Raw genomic sequence first — 15,565 nt, 5'->3', positions numbered from 1 at the left:
GCGGGAGGAGGGAGGAAGGAAGCAGTACTGTGCGGGAGGAGGGATGAGGGGAAGCAGTACTGTGCAGGAGGAGGGATGAAAGGAAGTAGTACTGTGCGGTAGGAGGGATGAAGGGAAGTGGTTCTGTGAGGGACGAGAGATGAGGGGAAGCGGTACTGTGCGAAAAGAGGGATGAGGGGAAGCAGTTCTGTGCGGGAGGAGGGATGAGGGGAAGCAATACTGTGCGGGAGGAGGGATGAAGGAAGCAGTACTGTGCCGGAGGAGGGATGAGGGGAAACAGTACTGTGCGGGAGGAGGGATGAGGGGAAAGAGTACTGTGCAGGAGGAGGGATGAGTGGAAGCAGTACTGTGCGAGAGGAGGGATGAAGGGAAGCAGTACTGTGCCGGAGGAGGGAGGAAGGGAAGCAGTACTGTGCGGGAGGAGGGAGGAAGGAAGCAGTACTGTGCGGGAGGAGGGATGAGGGGAAGTAGTACTGTGCAGGACGAGGGATGAAAGGAAGCAGTACTGTGCGGGAGGAGGGATGAGGGGAAGCAGTACTGTGCAGGAGGAGGGATGAAAGGAAGTAGTACTGTGCGGTAGGAGGGATGAAGGGAAGTGGTTCTGTGAGGGACGAGAGATGAGGGGAAGCGGTACTGTGCGAGAAGAGGGATGAGGGGAAGCAGTTCTGTGCGGGAGGAGGGATGAGGGGAAGCAATACTGTGCGGGAGGAGGGATGAAGGGAAGTAGTACTGTGCGGGAGGAGGGATGAGGGGAAACAGTACTGTGCGGGAGGAGGGATGAGGGGAAAGAGTACTGTGCAGGAGGAGGGATGAGGGGAAGCAGTACTGTGCGAGAGGAGGGAGGAAGGAAGCAGTACTGTGCGGGAGGAGGGAGGAAGGAAGCAGTACTGTGCGGGAGGAGAGATGAAGGAAGCAGTACTGTGCGGGAGGAGGTATTAGGGGAAGCAGTACTGTGCGGGAGGAGGAATGAGGTGAAGCGGTACTGTGAAGGAGGAGGGATGAGGGGAAGCAGTACTGTGAGGGAGGAGGGATGAGGGGAAGCGGTCATGTGCGGGAGGAGGGATTAGGGGAAACAGTACTGTGCGGGAGGAGGGATGAGGGAAAGCGGAACTGTGCAGGAGGAGGGATGAAGGGAAGCAGTACTGTGAAGGAGGAGTGATGAGGGGAAGTAGCTCTGTGAGGGAGGAGGGATGAGGGGAAGCGATTCTGTGCGGGAGGAGGGATGAGGGGAAGCAATTCTGTGCGGGAGGAGGGAGGAGGGATGAGGGGAAGCAGTACTGTGCGGGAGGATGGATGAGGGGAAAGAGTACTGTGCGGGAGGAGGGATGAGGGGAAGCAGTACTGTGTGGGAGAAGGGATGAAGGGAAGCAGTACTGTGCGGGACGAGGGATGAAGGAAGCAGTACTGTGCGGGAGGAGGGATGAGGGGAAACAGTACTGTGCGGGAGGAGGGATGAGGGGAAAGAGTACTGTGCAGGAGGAGGGATGAGGGGAAGCAGTACTGTGCGAGAGGAGGGATGAAGGGAAGCAGTACTGTGCGGGAGGAGGGAGGAAGGGAAGCAGTACTGTGCGGGAGGAGGGAGGAAGGAAGCAGTACTGTGCGGGAGGAGAGATGAAGGAAGCAGTACTGTGCGGGAGGAGGTATTAGGGGAAGCAGTACTGTGCGGGAGGAGGAATGAGGGGAAGTGGTACTGTGAAGGAGGAGGGATGAGGGGAAGCAGCACTGTGAGGGAGGAGGGATGATGGGAAGCGGTACTGTGCGGGAGGAGGGATTAGGGGAAACAGTACTGTGCGGGAGGAGGGATAAGGGAAAGCGGAACTGTGCAGAAGGAGGGATGAAGGGAAGCAGCACTGTGAAGGAGGAGGGATGAGGGGAAGCAGTACTGTGCGGGAGGATGGATGAGGGGAAAGAGTACTGTGCGGGAGGAGGGATGAGGGGAAGCAGTACTGTGTGGGAGGAGGGATGAAGGGAAGCAGTACTGTGCGGGAGGAGGGATGAAGGAAGCAGTACTGTGCGGGAGGAGGGATGAGGGGAAACAGTACTGTGCGGGAGGAGGGATGAGGGGAAAGAGTACTGTGCAGGAGGAGGGATGAGGGGAAGCAGTACTGTGCGAGAGGAGGGATGAAGGGAAGCAGTACTGTGCGGGAGGAGGGAGGAAGGGAAGCAGTACTGTGCGGGAGGAGGGAGGAAGGAAGCAGTACTGTGCGGGAGGAGAGATGAAGGAAGCAGTACTGTGCGGGAGGAGGTATTAGGGGAAGCAGTACTGTGCGGGAGGAGGAATGAGGGGAAGCGGTACTGTGAAGGAGGAGGGATGAGGGGAAGCAGCACTGTGAGGGAGGAGGGATGACGGGAAGCGGTACTGTGCGGGAGGCGGGATTAGGGGAAACAGTACTGTGCGGGAGGAGGGATGAGGGAAAGCGGAACTGTGCAGAAGGAGGGATGAAGGGAAGCAGCACTGTGAAGGAGGAAGGATGAGGGGAAGCAGTACTGTGCGGGAGGATGGATGAGGGGAAAGAGTACTGTGCGAGGAGGAGGGATGAGGGGAAGCAGTACTGTGTGGGGGGGGGGATGAAGGGAAGCAGTACTGTGCGGGAGGAGGGATGAGGGGAAAGAGTACTGTGCAGGAGGAGGGATGAGGGGAAGCAGTACTGTGCGAGAGGAGGGATGAAGGGAAGCAGTACTGTGCGGGAGGAGGGAGGAAGGGAAGCAGTACTGTGCGGGAGGAGGGAGGAAGGAAGCAGTACTGTGCGGGAGGAGAGATGAAGGAAGCAGTACTGTGCGGGAGGAGGTATTAGGGGAAGCAGTACTGTGCGGGAGGAGGAATGAGGGGAAGCGGTACTGTGAAGGAGGAGGGATGAGGGGAAGCAGCACTGTGAGGGAGGAGGGATGAGGGGAAGCGGTACTGTGCGGGAGGAGGGATTAGGGGAAACAGTACGGTGCGGGAGGAGGGATGAGGGAAAGCGGAACTGTGCAGGAGGAGGGATGAAGGGAAGCAGCACTGTGAAGGAGGAGTGATGTGGGGAAGTAGCACTGTGAGGGAGGAGGGATGAGGGGAAGCGATTCTGTGCGGGAGGAGGGATGAGGGGAAGCAATTCTGTGCGGGAGGAGGGATGAGGGGAAGCAGTACTGTGCGGGAGGATGGATGAGGGGAAAGCGTACTGTGCGGGAGGAGGGATGAGGGGAAGCAGTACTGTGTGGGAGGAGGGATGAAGGGAAGCAGTACTGTGCGGGAGGAGGGATAAGGGGAAGTTGTACTGTTCGGGAGGAGGGATGAGGGGAAGGAGTACTGTGCAGGAGGAGGGAGGAAGGGAAGCAGTACTGTGCGGGAGGAGGGAGGAAGGAAGCAGTACTGTGCGGGAGGAGAGATGAAGGAAGCAGTACTGTGCGGGAGGAGGTATTAGGGGAAGCAGTACTGTGCGGGAGGAGGAATGAGGGGAAGCGGTACTGTGAAGGAGGAGGGATGAGGGGAAGCAGCACTGTGAGGGAGGAGGGATGACGGGAAGCGGTACTGTGCGGGAGGCGGGATTAGGGGAAACAGTACTGTGCGGGAGGAGGGATGAGGGAAAGCGGAACTGTGCAGAAGGAGGGATGAAGGGAAGCAGCACTGTGAAGGAGGAAGGATGAGGGGAAGCAGTACTGTGCGGGAGGATGGATGAGGGGAAAGAGTACTGTGCGAGGAGGAGGGATGAGGGGAAGCAGTACTGTGTGGGGGGGGGGGGATGAAGGGAAGCAGTACTGTGCGGGAGGAGGGATGAGGGGAAACAGTACTGTGCGGGAGGAGGGATGAGGGGAAAGAGTACTGTGCAGGAGGAGGGATGAGGGGAAGCAGTACTGTGCGAGAGGAGGGATGAAGGGAAGCAGTACTGTGCGGGAGGAGGGAGGAAGGGAAGCAGTACTGTGCGGGAGGAGGGAGGAAGGAAGCAGTACTGTGCGGGAGGAGAGATGAAGGAAGCAGTACTGTGCGGGAGGAGGTATTAGGGGAAGCAGTACTGTGCGGGAGGAGGAATGAGGGGAAGCGGTACTGTGAAGGAGGAGGGATGAGGGGAAGCAGCACTGTGAGGGAGGAGGGATGAGGGGAAGCGGTACTGTGCGGGAGGAGGGATTAGGGGAAACAGTACGGTGCGGGAGGAGGGATGAGGGAAAGCGGAACTGTGCAGGAGGAGGGATGAAGGGAAGCAGCACTGTGAAGGAGGAGTGATGTGGGGAAGTAGCACTGTGAGGGAGGAGGGATGAGGGGAAGCGATTCTGTGCGGGAGGAGGGATGAGGGGAAGCAATTCTGTGCGGGAGGAGGGATGAGGGGAAGCAGTACTGTGCGGGAGGATGGATGAGGGGAAAGCGTACTGTGCGGGAGGAGGGATGAGGGGAAGCAGTACTGTGTGGGAGGAGGGATGAAGGGAAGCAGTACTGTGCGGGAGGAGGGATAAGGGGAAGTTGTACTGTTCGGGAGGAGGGATGAGGGGAAGGAGTACTGTGCAGGAGGAGGGATGAGGGGAAGCAGTACTGTGCAGGAGGAGGGATGAGGGGAAGTAGTACTGTGCAGGAGGAGGGATGAGGGGAAGTAGTACTGTGCAGGAGGAGGGATGAGGGGAAGTAGTACTGTGGGGGAGGAGGGATGAGGGGAAGTAGTACTGTGGGGGAGGAGGGATGAGGGGAAGCAGTACTGTGCGGGAGGAGGGATGAGGGGAAGTAGTACTGTGCGGGAGGAGGGATGAAGGGAAGCAGTACTGTGCGGGAGGAGGGATGAGGGGAAGCAGTACTGTGGGGGAGGAGGGAGGAGGGGAAGCAGTACTGTGCGGGAGGAGGGATAAGGGGAAGTAGTACTGTTCGGGAGGAGGGATGAGGGGAAGTAGTACTGTGCAGGGGGAGGGATGAAGGGAAGCATTACTGTGCAGGAGGAGGGATGAAGGGAAGCAGTACTGTGCGGGAGGAGGGATAAGGGGAAGTAGTACTGTTCGGGAGGAGGGATGAGGGGAAGTAGTACTGTGCAGGGGGAGGGATGAAGGGAAGCATTACTGTGCAGGAGGAGGGATGAGGGGAAGTGGTACTGTGCGGGAAGAGGGATGAGGGGAAGCGGTACTGTGCGGGAGGAGGGATGAGGGGAAGCAGTACTGTGCAGGAGGGATGAGGGGAAGCAGTACTGTGTGGGAGGAGGGATGAGGGAAAGTAGTACTGTGCAGGAGGAAGGATGAGGGGAAGCAGTACTGTGTGGGAGGAGGGATGAGGGGAAGTAGTACTGTGCAGGAGGAGGGATGAGAGGAAGTAGTACTGTGGGGGAGGAGGGATGAGGGGAAGCAGTACTGTGGGGGAGGAGGGATGAGGGGAAGTAGTACTGTGGGGGAGGAGGGGAAGCAGCACTGTGCGGGAGGAGGGATGAGGGGAAGTAGTACTGTGCAGGAGGAGGGATGAGGGGAAGCAGTACTGTGCGGGAGGAGGGATGAGGGGAAGTAGTACTGTGCGGGAGGAGGGGAAGCAGTACTGTGCGGGAGGAGGGATGAGGGGAAGTAGTACTGTGGGGGAGGAGGGATGAAGGGAAGCAGTACTGTGGGGGAGGAGGGATGAGGGGAAGTAGTACTGTGGGGGAGGAGGGGAAGCAGTACTGTGGGGGAGGAGGGATGAGGGGAAGTAGTACTGTGGGGGAGGAGGGGAAGCAGTACTGTGCGGGAGGAGGGATGAGGGGAAGTAGTACTGTGGGGGAGGAGGGGAAGCAGTACTGTGCCGGTGCATGTGAGTGCTGATCTTGTGACACAATTTGATTTTTAAATTGCATGGTTTGTCCGAATCAGTCGGGTTGTCTGACGGCCTCTCCCCGATTTGTGTCGCATGAAAGCCGGCACTGATGCGCCACAATCAGCAAAACGAAAAAATTCGGGAAACCTGACGGAAATGCGTCCGACGAACCCTTAGTAAATAAGCCCCGTTGTGTGCATGAGAAGACAGTAAGGTATAAATCAGGCCCCTGTATGGAGTTTTGGTTGGAGACTGTACACATAGGAGTGGGCACTAGGTGGCGGCATATGACACGGGAAGAGATGGAGATACAGGCGTCATCTCCAACCATGCGTGGACCCAACATCCATCATCTACATAACATGGGGGCTTACCGCGGTCTGCAGGGGGCGTCAGAGCAATGAAACTGCGACACTTCTCACCTGGAAAACACAAGGAGAGATAGATAGATAGATAGATAGATAGATAGATAGATAGATAGATAGATAGATAGATAGATAGATAGATAGGAGATAGATAGGAGATAGATAGAAAGATAGATAGATAGATAGATAGATAGATAGATAGATAGATAGAAAGAAAGATAGATAGATAGATAGATAGATAGATAGATAGAAAGATAGATAGATAGATAGAAGATAGATAGATAGATAGATAGATAGATAGAAAGATAGATAGATAGGAGATAAATAGATAGGAGATAGATAGCTATATAGGAGATAGATAGATAGATAAATGGATGATTGATAGATAGATAGATAGATAGATAGATAGATAGATAGATAGATAGGAGATAGATATATAGATAGGAGATAGATAGATAGATAGATAGATAGATAGATAGATAGGAGATAGATAGATAGATAGATAGATAGATAGATAGATAGGAGAAAGATAGATAGATAGGAGATAGATAGATAGATAGATAGATAGGAGAAAGATAGATAGATAGATACATAGATAGATAGGAGATAGATAGATAGATAGGAGATAGATAGATAGATAGATAGATAGATAGATAGGAGATAGATAGATAGATAGATAGATAGATAGATAGATAGATAGATAGGAGATAGATAGATAGATAGGAGATAGATAGATAAATAGATAGATAGATAGGAGATAGATAGGAGATAGATAGATAGATAGATAGGAGATAGATAGATAGATAGGAGATAGATAGATAGATAGATAGATAGATAGATAGATAGATAGATAGATAGGAGATAGATAGATAGATAGGATATAGATAGATAGATAGATAGATAGATAGTGTTTGGTGTTGCGTGTAGTGTGACCTGGTAACATGTGGTGACCTTGATGCGGCCATGACAGTATAATGATGAATGTGCTTTGCATATTTCGCCTCCTCTTCCTCCTTATCCATCATGGAGACTATTACTGACACTTCCATCCTAGAGGAGACGTCTTCTATTAAACCTTTCCATTGACCTCTGACCCCGATGGTGATTGAAGATTGGGCCCGGCAGCCTCCCTCCTGTCACTGACAATCACTGGGACTTCACAAGATCGGGGTCAGAGATGGAAGATTAAACCCTCCATGATGTCGTCTTAGAGGAGATATTTCCAGGAATGTAGCCGCTGTATCTTCCATCCTTCTCTTACTATTGTTCTCCTCTCATATTCTCTATAGTTTATCAAACCCCCATATTCTGTCTGGATCGGCTGTGAAGCAGAGATTACCCTCTCATACATCACTGAGCCAGCTCCTTTCTCTGTCTACCTCCTGCAGCTCCTCTGGAACGCCGGCTCTTTGTGTAATACACCTGAGTCCATTCACGACCTGCGGCCATCACTGAAACATGGATCCAGCAGGATGACTCTGCCTCCCTCGCTGCTTTGTCATATGGTGGCTTACACTTTTCTCACCTCCAGACCTGAGAATAGGCAGGGGATAGGAATACTACTCTCTCCACAGTATCCAGGTCATTCCTCCTGTCCCCTCCTCCACTTTCCCTTCTTTTGAGGTCCCCACCCTCAGGCTTTTTCACCCATTCTCCCTTTTTGTGGCTGTAATATATCTTCTTCCTGGCTCACCCTAATAATAATCTTTATATAGCGCCATCAAATACCAGAGCACTTATGGGGAACATATACAAATAAAATAAGACATTACAGAGTAATAACAATAGCAGTGAGGGCCCTGATCACAAGAGCTTACACTCTATGGGATGAGGGGGGCACACAAGAAGTATAAGAGCTTGTATAATGGTCCAGCTATTCTTTATAAGGGATCAGGATAAAATAATTTAATAATTAAAGACGCTGCTGCTTAAACCAGTCATCAGCCGCCTCTCATATGCAGAGGAGCCGGGAGCTCGGTGTATATCCGGTGTTTTCTGAATAAAAGATGGGAGGAGGACACGGAATTGGTTAATAAAAATAGAATTATAGTTGCATGCAGTTGGGGAGTGTGATAGACTTGCCTAAATAGTTGGGCTATAAGAGCACGTTTGAAGCTGTGGAGGGCGGGTATTAGTCTGAGAGTCCGGGGAAGGGCATTCCAGAGAATTGGTGCAGCTCAGGAGAAGTCCTGGAGACGCAAGTGGGAGATTCGAAGTAAGGTAGAGATTAATCTAATATCACTGGCAGATGGAAGAGCACAGGAAGGGCGATAGACTGAGATGAGAGAAGAGAGATAGGGAGGTGCAGCATTGTGCAGAGCTTTGTGGATGAGGGTTATTAATTTACACTGAATTCGGAAGGAGACGGGCAGCCAGTCCAGAGGCACAGACTGGAGGCATCCGTGTAGTGTTTGGTCAGGAAGACGAGCCTGGCTGCTGCATGGAGAATAGATTGTAGAGGAGAGAGATTAGTGAGTGGAAGATGATTAGTAGGGAGTTACAGGAGTCTAGACGAGAGGGAATCAGAATGACAATTAGTGTTTTAGAAGTTTCAATTGTAAAAATTGGGCTGAAGATGCATCCAGCAAGAGCGAGCGAGAGATTGAATGCACCCTGCCAGCTCCGCGCCACTTTGCCTCCACACTTTGTATCCTGTGATATTCCAACACTCATCACGGGAGACCCAAACATCCCCATTAACCCCTCTGCCTCTTATCACTGACCTCCTCTACAGGACTCTCCCACTCACCAGGAGCGAAACTCTTTACTCTTCAGTCTCTGACTTGTCTAATTCTATCTTTGCACTTTTAGACCCTCTCTCATTTACTGTAAACAGAGAGTCCCCATACTTACCCAGGAGTCATTAGTACTCGCCATCTCACAGAAACTTTGTCATCAATGTCCCATGTTACTAACCATTACAGTTATGTCCCCAAAGTGTCCTGGATGAGGTGGCATCGCCCTTCTTCTGCCCCCTTCACCATTCAACGGGACTTGATGAAGGTTCTGGGGATTTGGTTCGGGAAGGAAGTCACAGCCCTAAAGACCTGGCAAAAACGCTTGTCCAAAGTCAACACCAGAGTCGCCGCACTGTGGGGCCACAGACAGCTCTCTTGTCCTGTGTAACGAGGTGCTGCCCGTACTCCAGTACCCCGCACAGTCATGGCCACCCCCGGCCCCTGTTTGCAAGGTGATTACTAGAACAGTTTTCCAGTTTGCTTGGGGCTCCGAGATGGATAGTGGCAAGTGAGAAGTCATGTTCAAGGAGCCAAGACTGCGTGCGCAGGACCCTGAGGAACTCTGCAGATCTGAGGGAAAGTCCATGTCTCGCTTTCTCCTCCTGCCCCTCTGTGGGACAGCTCCTTCCCTAATAACTGGGAAGCACCTTGGTACTATGCCCAGGGTGTACGTTTTGTGAGGGATCTCCAACTGGAGGGACTGAAATCTGTGGAAACCAAAGACGGTGCACAAGCTCATCCGAGCCGAAGACTTGTAGGAATCTGTTCTGGGAGTCCCCCAGAACACGGCCAGGACTGTTTGGGCCAATGTGTCTTGGAGCAGACTGTTCTACAGACACAAGGGCTGCTCCTCTAGTCATTCATGTGCGCCCGAAGACTGAGCAACGCTCCCTACTGCCCCAGGTGCCCCTGGAAGGAGGAGACTCCTCTGCATCTGTTTTGGGAGGCCCCTTTGCTCAGAGCCTGCTGGACGCTAGGAACATAATTTCACAGACTCTGTGCCCAGGAGCACCATGACGTACCACGCGGTACTGAACGGACTGTTCCAGGACACTTGTGCCATTGAGGATATCCAGGACACCTGGCACCTTATAAGCGGTCTTAAGGATGCCATCTGGTGCGCCAGGAGACCCCTCATATGGCACAAGACGACCCGGTCCACATTGGACTGTTACAGACTGGTCCATACCGACATGTGGGATTGTGCAGTAGCAGATAAAGAAGAGGAGGAGCTCTATGGTGGGAGGAGTCAATGGGGCACATTTACTTACTAATTCTGACAGTTCACTAAAAGTCCATTGTCCGTGTATAATGTAAGATTGGTTCCAGTGATGTATCTATGTAGTAAACTTGGTTCTGGTAACATATCTGTGCTGTAATCTTTGTTCTGGTCCTGAATCCATATAGTAATGTTGGTTGTATAGTAAGCTTGTTTCCAGTGCTGTTTCAAGATTAAGGACTGAATGTGTGTAGTTGGAAACATGTAGGAACTTTATGAGATTTTAAAGAAGTTGAACTGAACGTTTTATATTTCGATGGCTGGATCGCTATTTTTGCTTCAAAGCTGTTTCTTTGTAGTTATCTTGGTCCTATATCTATGTAGTGAGCTTGGTTCCGGTGCTGTATCTATGTAGTGAGCTTGGTTCCGGTGCTGTATCTATGTAGTGAGCTTGGTTCCGGTGCTGTATCTATGTAGTGAGCTTGGTTCCGGTGCTGTATCTATGTAGTGAGCTTGGTTCCGGTGCTGTATCTATGTAGTGAGCTTGGTTCCGGTGCTGTATCTATGTAGTGAGCTTGGTTCCGGTGCTGTATCTATGTAGTGAGCTTGGTTCCGGTGCTGTATCTATGTAGTGAGCTTGGTTTCAGTGCTGTATCTATGTAGTTAGCTTGGTTCCGCTGCTGTATCTATGTAGTGAGCTTGGTTCCGGTGCTGTATCTCTGTAGTAAACTTGATTCCGGTGCTGTATCTATGTAGTGAGCTTGGTTCCGGTGCTGTATCTATGTAGTAAACTTGATTCCGGTGCTGTATCTATGTAGTGAGCTTGGTTCCGGTGCTGTATCTATGTAGTGAGCTTGGTTCCGGTGCTGTATCTATGTAGTAAACTTGATTCCGGGGCTGTATCTATGTAGTCAGCTTGGTTCCATTTCTGTATCAGAGGGCACATTACTGGGGGGGACAGAGGGCACATTACTGAAGGGGGCAGAGGGCACATTACTGGGGGACAGAGTGTACATTAATGGGGGGAGCAGAGGGCACATTACTGGGGGGCAGAGGACACATTACTGGGGGGACAGAGTGTACATTACTGGGGGGACAGAGTGCACATTACTGGGGGGGCACAGGGCACGTTACTGGGGGGGCACAGGGCACGTTACTGGGGGGGCAGAGAGCACGTTACTGGGGGGGGCAGAGGGCACATTACTGGGTGGGCAGAGGGCACATTACTGGGGGGACAGAGTGCACATTACTGGGGGGGCACAGGGCACGTTACTGGGGGGGCACAGGGCACGTTACTGGGGGGGCAGAGAGCACGTTACTGGGGGGGGCAGAGGGCACATTACTGGGTGGGCAGAGGGCACATTACTGGGGGGCAGAGGGCACATTACTGGGTGGGCAGAGGGCACATTACTGGGGGGGGCAGAGGGCACATTACTGGGGGGGCAGAGGGCACATTACTGGGGGGCAGAGGGCACATTACTGGGGGGGGGCAGAGGGCACATTACTGGGGGGGGCAGAGGGCACATTACTGGGGGGGGCAGAGGGCACATTACTGGGGGGGAAGAGGGCACATTACTGGGGGGGCAGAGGGCACATTACTGGGGGGCAGAGTGCATATTACTGGGGGGGCAGAGGGCACATTACTGGGGGGGCAGAGGGCACATTACTGGGGGGGCAGAGGGCACATTACTGGGGGGGCAGAGGGCACATTACTGGGGGGGCAGAGAGGGCACATTACTGGGGGGGCAGAGAGGGCACATTACTGGGGGGGCAGAGGGCACATTACTGGGGGGGCAGAGGGCACATTACTGGGGGGGCAGAGGGCACATTACTGGGGGGGGGGCAGAGGGCACATTACTGGGGGGGCAGAGGGCACATTACTGGGGGGGCAGAGGGCACATTACTGGGGGGGCAGAGGGCACATTACTGGGGGGGCAGAGGGCACATTACTGGGGGGGCAGAGAGGGCACATTACTGTGGGGGCAGAGAGGGCACATTACTGGGGGGGCAGAGAGGGCACATTACTGGGGGGGGGGGCAGAGGGCACATAAATAAGGAGAAAAATAACTTTTTTGATCAATTGGCTGCAATGAAACAAGGAGTGAGAAGTGTAGCCGGGTCTGTAACATTCTCCTTCTCCCGATGCGGCTGGCTGGATGGAGTAATTGTCTTCTGCTGAGTCCTAATCCCATAACGCTCGGAGATCCAGCACTGGTCTCATGGGCAGCATGCATTATAGATGACCAATAAGACATCGGCCTCCGGATATTACTGAGAAGTTATTACCATCTTACACCAAGACTTATCCTGGAGGAAGAGGACATCCTCATTCTCCTCCCTCCAAGATCTGGCAGAGGTCAGGGGTCACTTCATGTATGGGATGTAAGCGGGAGGACAGAGGACAACTTGTCAGACCCTAGGTCCCACACACAAACAGTGGGGTCCAGTGGAGTTCTCCCGTTTGTAGGTGGTGCTCAGTATCTTCAGTAGAGGTTTTTAATGATCTGATGTTTAGTGCATAAAAATAACGTTTTGAAAGAACTTTTTGCACACATTAAATGGGGAGAATATCAAAACTAATCTTGTTACATAGATACAGCACCGGAACCAAGCTCACTACATAGATACAGAAATGGAACCAAGCTGACTACATAGATACAGCAGCGGAACCAAGCTCACTACATAGATACAGCACCGAAACCAAGCTCACTACATAGATACAGCACCAGAACCAAGCTCACTACATAAATACAGCACCGGAACCAAGCTCACTACATAGATACAGCACCGGAACCAAGCTCACTACATAGATACAGCACCGGAACCAAGCTCACTACATAGATACAGCACCAGAACCAAGCTCACTACATAGATACAGAAATGGAACCAAGCTCACTACATAGATACAACACCGGAACCAAGCTCACTACATAGATACAGCACCGGAACCAAGTTTACTACATAGATACAGCACCAGAACCAAGCTTACTACATAGATACAGCACCAGAACCAAGCTCACTACATAGATACAGCACCGGAACCAAGCTCACTACATAGATACAGCACCAGAACCAAGCTAACTACATAAATACAACACCGGAACCAAGCTCACTACATAGATACAGCACCGGAACCAAGCTCACTACATAGATACAGCACCGGAACCAAGCTCACTACCAAGATAACTACAAAGAAATAGCTTTGAAGCAAAAATAGCGATCCAGCATCGAAATATAAAATGTTCAGTGTATTGGTCCATGATCAACAGCAAAGGATAGAGGTTCTTCACGGTGATCTTGTTAAGACCGTGATAGTCTATGCAGGGACGGAGTGACATAACCGCGGTTTCAGGCACAGACAGAGGATACAAGTGACCCCGTGGAGGAGACATGGCCTGCAATAGGTCTATAGAGCAGCCATAGGGGCGGTGTGGTAGAAAAGTGTCCGCTTGCTTTTCCGAGAAGACGTCGTCAAAGTCTCCATATGGAGCAGGGAGATCCACCAGTGGCTTGGAGGACATCGGAGAACACAAGGTGGAGACGGGATAAAATACCTCCAAATAGCGGGACTTGCATTCCGGTCCCCAGCGGAGAACTTCACCGGTCAGCCAGTTGAGCACAGGTGCATGGTGCTGCAACCATGGAAGGCCCAGAAGAACAGGCGACGTGAACTGGGGAAGCATGTAAAAAAGAGAGTCTCTCCTTATGCAAGGCTCCCACTTGCAGACACAGGAGCTCAGTGTGGTAACGGACCGGGTCGTAGAGAATCTGCCCGCTAACAGAGGAGATGACCAGAGGCTTCTAGCGACGGACCACAGGGTGGTGATACTGAGAGACCAGGGCAGCATCCATGACGTTTCCTGCAGATCACTCAGCGTAGATGGCCGGTCCTGTGCAGACCGGGCATCTTTAAACATATTAAGCAAGGCCACCTCATTCCAATCCAGCTCGGAGGCTTAAGTACAGAACTGGACCGCGTAGTCTCCAACAGAGGAGTCCCCTTGACGCAGGTTCTGTAGTGTGGTTTCAGCAGAAGACGCCCGGGCAGGTTCCTCAAAGAGGGACTGAAATTCAGCGAGGAACGCGGTGACAGTAGCCATGACCGTATCGTTCCTGTCCCAGAGGGGAGTAGCCCATGCCAGGGCTTTCCCGGAAAGAAGACTAATCACGAAAGCCACCTTAGCCTGTTCTGTCGAGAACTGTGAAGACATCAGCTCGTTATGTAGGGAGCACTGAGTAATGAAGCCCCTGCATAACTTGGCCTCATCGTCATATTTGGAGGGCATGGAAAGACGCAGCCGTAGAAGTAGACGATGCAGCTGCAGTAACGGGTGGTACCGGAGGTACTGGATGCTGGTGCAGAGAAGCCAACAATTTCTGTAGGGTGGCGGTGAGTTGTGCAAGTTGCTGTCCTTGTGCAGTAATTTGTTAAGACTGTTGGACCACGATGGTGGTAAGATCAGCCAGTTCAAGTAGCAGAACCTTGGCGGGATCCATGGCCGGATCTTACTGTCAGGCACCAATGGTAGTGGACCCACTGGACCACCGCGGACGATTATCTAAGCCGACACCTGGGAACGGAGTCTAAGTGGCAAACGGTTTTCACCAGAGCTGACGCAAAGCGGGTTGGACTTGGTGCGGCGTGGTACCACCAGGTCGCTCTACAGGCGCAATTTTGTCCGCAGTGGCGGCCAAGACGTAGTACAAAGTCGTGAGGCAGTAGTGTGGTCGGGGACAGGCAGATGGTCGAGACTGGCAGCTCAGGATCGGAGTCGGGGACGCAGCCTTAGGTCAGGACAGGCAGCACAGGAGAGAGGTCCGGAACGAAATCGAGGTCACAACGGGAAATCTGGATAATCGCAAAATGCAAGGAATACAGCTTTCTCTCAGGCATAGAAGCACAAAGATGCGGCAAGGGACACAGGAAGGGGCGGGAATTTATCAGGGCAGGTGATAATCGGTGCATTGGCCCCTTAAATCTTACATAGCCGGCATGCATGCGCCTAAGGAGACGGGAACGCGGGCCAGACCGCGGAAACCGGCGCTGGAGCCAGGAGAGGTGAGTGATCGCGCAGGCAGGCTCCGGGGGCACAGGAAGGCACCGGGATATGGGTCGCAGGGCACCTGTGACAACAAGTTTCTCACCCCTGGATTTGGGGATCCTTTGCCTCTCCCTTGCAGATCCTCTCCAGCTCCTCATGTTGGATGGTGAACGTTGATGGAGGCCATTTTCCAGATCACTCCAGAGATGCTCCATTGGATTTAGGTCCAGGCTGCTCTGGGTCAGGAATGGTCACAGAGATGTTCTGAAACCCCTGTTTTGTTAATTTAGCTGTGGGCTTAGGGTCAGAGTCTTGTTGGAAGGTTCGGTCCAGTCTGATGTCTTCTGGTTCTCATCCAGGAAATCTCTGTACTTGGTCGCATTCATCGTTCCTTCCATTACACCCAGTGGTCAGGTCTCCCCCCCCCCTAGTATTGGGCACTGCCCTCCCCCCCATAGCCTGATGCTGCCCTC

General features: G+C 52.6%; 1 protein-coding gene across 1 annotated transcript in view; it reads right to left on the bottom strand.

Moving 5' to 3' along the window:
- The window catches only part of LOC140065181 (germ cell-specific gene 1-like protein), a 40,861-nt gene that overhangs the window by 7,467 nt on the left and 17,829 nt on the right, over window positions 1–15,565 (bottom strand). Inside the window, exon 2 of the mRNA XM_072112753.1 lies at window positions 6,103–6,150. Coding sequence (XP_071968854.1) covers window positions 6,103–6,150 — 48 coding nt within the window. The remainder of the gene's footprint in view (window positions 1–6,102; window positions 6,151–15,565) is intronic.

Source organism: Engystomops pustulosus, chromosome 6, assembly GCF_040894005.1.
Source record: "Engystomops pustulosus chromosome 6, aEngPut4.maternal, whole genome shotgun sequence".
NCBI lineage: Eukaryota > Metazoa > Chordata > Amphibia > Anura > Leptodactylidae > Engystomops > Engystomops pustulosus.
The sequence above is the reverse complement of the archived record's forward strand: the minus strand, read 5'-3'. Positions and strand labels throughout refer to the sequence as shown.